This window comes from Tasmannia lanceolata, unplaced genomic scaffold, assembly GCF_043159265.1.
Source record: "Tasmannia lanceolata isolate RefF3 unplaced genomic scaffold, GAP_Taslan_0.1 ptg000063l, whole genome shotgun sequence".
Classification (NCBI taxonomy): Eukaryota; Viridiplantae; Streptophyta; class Magnoliopsida; order Canellales; family Winteraceae; genus Tasmannia; species Tasmannia lanceolata.
This window is the reverse complement of record NW_027518740.1, coordinates 467,539-473,999: the sequence shown is the minus strand read 5'-3', so window position 1 is coordinate 473,999 and position 6,461 is coordinate 467,539. Positions and strand designations below refer to the sequence as shown.

At 41.7% G+C, this 6,461-nt stretch overlaps 1 protein-coding gene across 1 annotated transcript; it reads left to right on the top strand.

Moving 5' to 3' along the window:
- Positions 1-292: 292 nt before the first annotated feature.
- Positions 293-6,105, top strand: LOC143865151 (uncharacterized). The gene is made up of 2 exons (XM_077375792.1): positions 293-439; positions 1,992-6,105. The coding sequence occupies exon 2, from the start codon at positions 2,057-2,059 to the stop codon at positions 5,882-5,884; it is 3,828 nt and encodes a 1,275-aa protein (XP_077231907.1). The 5' UTR covers positions 293-439; positions 1,992-2,056; the 3' UTR covers positions 5,885-6,105.
- Positions 6,106-6,461: the final 356 nt, after the last annotated feature.

The window sequence follows — 6,461 nt, the reverse complement described above, 5'->3', positions numbered from 1 at the left end:
AAGATGGTGTAAACCCTTATAGTCCCTTATTTTTCAAAAAGTACTGTCCAGACATCATAGGATGATCCAAACCGTCCATAAGATGGAACACAACGTGAATAAGTTGTTCCGGTGTTCCCCGGAAATCAATTCCATAGGATGATCATAGCCCTCAGTTCTATAGAGGTTTCCATAATATGCAGTTCCTCTATCGATCGGAGGGTTGGGATGATCCTATGGAAATGATTTTTGGGTTTTAACCTATTTACACCGTGTTCCATCTTATGGACGGTTTGGATCATCCTATGATGTGATCCGTAGAATACATTTTGAAAAAATACGGGACTATAAGGCCTTACACCATATAAAATCTCCACTATATAAACCACTCTTTACCCAACGTCCATATCTTATTTTCCGAGGGAGAGGGTTTCGTTTCAACGTCACAGAACCTCCAAAGGTAAGACATCCTCAAATTCTAGAGTTTTAAGTTCCATTTCTCTTCTAAAAATTAGGGTTTTTTAAGTGCAAGCTTCAAATTTCTCCTTGAAATCTTGGGTTCTTGCAATATTTTCTTTTTCAGTTTGCTGTTTCCTCTTTCAACTGTTAGAATCTTGGGTTTCAATTTGCACTTTCAGATCTAGGGTTTTAGGTTTCTTCTCCCTTTACCGATCTCTGTGTTGAGAATTTAGGGTTTGGTTTGGAACTTTTTTTTGTTAAAATTTTAATTTCTTCATTGTTTTAGCCTATAGTTCGAGATCCGTCATTCCAAGTTTTTTTTGTTATTTTTCTGTTCCTGCACTGAAATTGATTTCAACTTGTAGTCCTGATGTTGTTTTCTGAGATTTTAATTATATTTCTTCCTGTGATTTTGTTGTTTCTGTATGGAACTATGAGAATCTAGGGTTTTTACCGATCTTGTGTTAAATAATGAGAATCTAGGGTTTGCTTTGGAACTTTTTCTTGTTAAAATTTTAATTTGTGCATTGTTTTAGCCTACAGTTCGAGATCCTTCCTTCCAAGTTTTTTTTGTTATTTTTTTGTTCCTGCACTAAAATTGATTTCAACTTGTAGTCTTGATGTTGTTTTCTGAGATTTTAATTATATTTCTTCCTGTGATTTTGTTGTTTCTGTATGGAACTATGAGAATCTAGGGTTTTTACCGATCTTGTGTTGAGTAATGAGAATCTAGGGTTTGGTTTGGAACTTTTTCTTGTTAAAATTTAAAATTTGTGCATTGTTTTACCCTATAATTCGAGATCCTTCCTTACAAGTTTTTTTTGTTATTTTTCTGTTCCTCCATTGAAATTGATTTCAACTTGTAGTCCTGATGTTGTTTTCTGAGATTTTAATTATATTTCTTCCTGTGATTTTGTTGTTTCTGTATGGAACTATGAGAATCTAAGGTTTTTACCGATCTTGTGTTGAATAATGAGAATCTACGGTTTGGTTTGGAACTTTTTCTTGTTAAAATTTTAATTTGTGCATTGTTTTAAGCTAGAGTTCGAGATCCTTCCTTCCAAGTTTTTTTTGTTATTTTTTTGTTCCTGCACTGAAATTGATTTCAACTTGTAGTCTTGATGTTGTTTTCTGAGATTTTAATTATATTTCTTCCTGTGATTTTGTTGTTTCTGTATGGAACTATGAGAATCTAGGGTTTTTATTTATTGTAAAATTGTTTCTGAAGCCTTAGGTTTTCTTAGGTTCACAGTCGAATCACATATTCACAAGTCGACATTTAAGATTTCTCTTTTTTAGTTCTGTTTCTGTACTGCTTTTTCTGTTTTACTAGCTGGGTCTTGTTTATTTTTTAAGGAATTGGTTTTGAGTTTCAATTTTTTTATAGCCCATTCCTAAATTGTGATTAGTTTAAATTCTGTTCTGATTTGAGTTTTGGTGTTCTGTTGATGTTATTACAGATTTATGGTTTGTTGTATATGCCATTCCTAAATTGTGATTAGTTTGAATAATGTTCTGACTATAGTTCTCGTGTTCTTTTGATGTTACTGCAGATTTAGGGCTTAAGGGGTGTGAAGTTTGAATTGTAGGTTGAAAAAGAAAGCAAAAGATTGAAACGATGGAAGATGATATATCTAAAATCCAAGAAGAGAGGAAAAAGAAAGAGCAGGAGCTCGCATCTCTCACTGCAGTCACTTTTGATGCTGATTTGTACGGGGGCAGTAACCGTTTTGAGGGCTATGAGCGCTCTATCGCCGTCAACGAAGATGAGGAAGATCAAGATTTGGGGGTGCGAGAAGTGGCTAGGAAACTGGCATCTTATACGGCACCTAAGTCGGTACTGAAAGAATTACCGAGAGGCATGGGTGGAGATGATGATGATGATTTGGGTTTTAAGAAGCCACAAAAAATCATCGATAGGGAAGATGATTATAGGAAGCGGAGGCTTAATCGGATAATCTCTCCTGATAGAAATGATGCCTTTGCAATGGGGGATAAAACACCCGATGTGTCGGTAAGGACTTATGCAGATGTTATGAGGGAGGAGGCCTTGAAGAGAGAGAAGGAAGAGACGTTGAGAGCAATCGCAAAGAAGAAGAAAGAGGAAGAGGAGAATAAGGCTTTAGAGAAGGATGCTGGGTCGGCGCCTACTCAGGGAACCCAGAAGAGAAGGAATAGATGGGATCAATCTCAAGAACAACAAGAGAATAGTACTAAGAAAGCAAAATCTTCTTTGTCGGCATCGGATTGGGATATGCCGGATTCAACCCCAGGGATTGGCCGATGGGATGCGACCCCAACGCCTGGTAGGGTGGCCGCCGATGCGACACCATCACTTTCACGGCGGAACCGATGGGATGAGACGCCGACACCTGGACGTTTAGCCGACGCTGATGCCACCCCTGCCACTGGTGGAGTCACTCCTGGTGCCACACCAGCTGGTATGACTTGGGACGCAACACCTAAGCTCGTGGGGCTCGCTACCCCGACTCCGAAACGTCAGAGATCAAGATGGGATGAGACACCTGCAACCATGGGGAGTGCAACGCCACTGCCCGGCTCAACTCCAGCTGCATCCTTCACCCCTGGTGTGACCCCAGTCGGTGGAATTGACCTAGCGACTCCAACCCCAGGAGGCCTTAATCTCCGTGGTGCCTTTACGCCCGAGCAATATAATCTACTGAGATGGGAGAAGGACATTGAAGAAAGAAACCGGCCGTTGACTGATGAAGAACTTGATGCAATGTTCCCACAAGAAGGGTATAAGATTCTAGACCCCCCAGCGTCATATGTACCTATCAGAACGCCAGCAAGAAAGCTCCTTGCCACCCCAACCCCGTTAGGGACTCCTCTTTATGCAATTCCTGAAGAAAATCGTGGCCAGCAGTTTGATGTTCCAAAAGAAGCACCTGGTGGGCTGCCATTTATGAAACCAGAGGATTACCAGTACTTTGGTGCACTGTTGAACGAAGATGACGAAGAAGAGCTATCTCCAGACGAGCAAAAAGAGCGCAAGATAATGAAGCTATTGCTCAAGGTTAAGAATGGAACTCCCCCGCAGAGAAAAACGGCCCTGCGGCAGCTCACCGATAAAGCTCGAGAGCTTGGTGCTGGTCCTTTGTTCAACAGGATTCTCCCATTGTTGATGCAACCAACTCTTGAAGATCAAGAGCGCCACCTTTTGGTTAAGGTCATTGACAGGGTATTGTATAAATTGGACGAGCTGGTTCGGCCATTTGTTCACAAAATTCTTGTGGTGATTGAACCTCTATTGATTGATGAGGATTACTATGCTCGCGTTGAAGGAAGAGAGATCATTTCCAATCTCAGTAAAGCAGCTGGCTTGGCCACTATGATTGCCGCCATGAGACCAGATATTGACAACATTGATGAATATGTTAGAAATACCACCGCAAGGGCTTTCAGTGTCGTTGCATCCGCATTGGGTATTCCCGCGCTCTTGCCATTTTTGAAAGCCGTGTGTCAGAGTAAGAAATCTTGGCAAGCTCGACACACGGGAATTAAAATTGTACAGCAAATTGCGATTCTAATGGGATGTGCAGTTCTTCCACATCTAAGATCGCTTGTGGAAATCATAGAACATGGTCTCAATGATGAAAACCAGAAAGTGAGAACAATTACGGCATTGTCTCTTGCCGCCCTTGCTGAGGCATCTGCCCCGTATGGTATTGAGAGTTTTGATTCGGTCTTGAAGCCTCTGTGGAAGGGTATTAGGTCACACCGGGGGAAGGTGTTGGCCGCTTTCTTGAAATCAATTGGTTTTATTATTCCTCTCATGGATGCAATGTATGCAAGTTACTACACGAAGGAAGTGATGTTTATATTGATCCGCGAGTTCCAATCGCCGGATGAAGAAATGAAGAAGATCGTACTGAAAGTGGTTAAGCAATGTGTTAGTACGGATGGGGTGGAGGCCGACTATATTCGCAGTGATATTCTCCCTGAGTTCTTTCGGAATTTCTGGGTTAGGAGGATGGCACTGGATCGCAGAAACTATAGGCATCTTGTGGAAACTACTGTTGAAATTGCGAACAAGGTTGGTGTTGCAGATATTGTAGGAAGGATCGTCGAGGATTTAAAAGATGAGAGTGAACCGTACCGGCGAATGGTGATGGAGACAATAGAAAAAGTGGTTGCGAACTTGGGGGCATCAGATATCGATGCCCGCTTGGAAGAGCTTTTGATTGATGGGATTTTGTATGCTTTCCAAGAACAGACAAGTGATGATGCTAATGTGATGCTCAATGGATTTGGTGCAGTGGTGAATTCCCTTGGACAGAGGGTGAAACCATACCTTCCTCAGATTTGTGGTACTATAAAATGGCGTTTGAACAATAAGAGTGCAAAGGTGAGGCAACAAGCAGCGGATCTCATATCGAGGATTGCGGTCGTTATGAAGCAATGCCAAGAAGAACAGTTGATGGGTCATTTGGGTGTTGTCTTATATGAATACTTAGGAGAAGAGTACCCTGAGGTCCTTGGCTCTATACTAGGAGCACTGAAGGCCATTGTTAATGTCATTGGTATGACGAAAATGACTCCTCCGATAAAGGATTTGCTTCCCCGATTGACGCCTATTCTGAAGAACAGGCACGAAAAAGTGCAGGAGAATTGTATTGACCTTGTGGGTAGAATTGCTGATCGTGGAGCAGAGTTTGTCCCCGCACGGGAGTGGATGAGGATATGTTTCGAGCTTCTCGATATGTTGAAAGCCCACAAGAAGGGGATCCGGCGAGCAACTGTCAACACATTTGGATACATCGCAAAAGCAATTGGGCCCCAAGACGTGTTGGCAACACTATTGAACAATCTGAAAGTACAAGAGCGCCAAAATCGTGTCTGTACAACAGTGGCTATTGCAATAGTTGCCGAAACTTGCTCTCCATTCACAGTCCTCCCAGCTCTAATGAATGAGTACCGCGTACCAGAGCTAAATGTCCAAAACGGGGTTTTGAAATCTCTCTCCTTCCTTTTCGAATATATAGGAGAGATGGGGAAGGATTATATTTATGCAGTGACACCCCTTCTTGAGGATGCTCTCATGGATAGAGATCTTGTTCATAGGCAGACTGCTGCGTCGGCTGTTAAACACATGGCTTTGGGTGTTGCTGGGTTGGGTTGTGAGGACGCTTTGGTTCATTTACTGAATTATGTGTGGCCAAACATTTTTGAGACATCTCCCCACGTTATAAATGCAGTCACGGAAGCCATAGAAGGGATGCGAGTTGCACTGGGTGCTGCTGCAGTTTTGAACTACTGTCTTCAAGGACTGTTTCATCCGGCGAGGAAGGTGAGGGAGGTGTACTGGAAGATATATAATTCGTTGTATATTGGATCCCAAGACGCTCTCGTGGCTGCATATCCCGTGTTGGACGATGAGGATAGTAATATATACAGCAGGCCGGAGTTGGCGATGTTCGTCTGAGGTGTGGAAGGAGAACTAAAGAAGGCAATTGGTGTTGATGCTAATGGCATGTTCATCCGATGTTTCAGTCGCATTGAAACAGGTATGTTTTCTGCTAGCTAGATTATTACTCTCAGTGCAAGTTGCTTGCACCGTCTTTGGCAACATTGTTACTGACAAACAATGTTTAAAAAAAGACCCTTCTTTATATTTTAGTAATGGACTTGATGATTATGCTGCAACAGTTTTTATCCTAATTCTTGCTGTGCTCCCCTTTTGCAAATTCTCATTTAATGTTCTGCAAAAGGTCATGCAAATTCTTGCTGTGCCTTTTGTTTGTGAGGAATTTTGTGATAGAATTTGATTAGCCTCTGTTTCTTTGGATTATAAAATGGGTGTAAAACGAATTTTTTTGCCCAAGAAAAGGAGAACCTTGGGGGACTGGATTGAAGTTCTAGTTTGGAAGGAATGGCATGCAAAGAGCACACTAGAAAACTTTTGATCCCAGCTATGTAGATAACCTGTGTTAGTGAGTTTCTTTTTGTTGGTCTGTAAGGTGAAAGTGTTCAAATTGCTTTATCAAACCCCGTAAACGTTC

Bases quoted from the DNA above. Each gene is read 5' to 3' on its own strand.
- LOC143865151 (XM_077375792.1), top strand. From the start codon at position 2,057: ATGGAAGATGATATATCTAAAATCCAAGAAGAGAGGAAAAAGAAAGAG.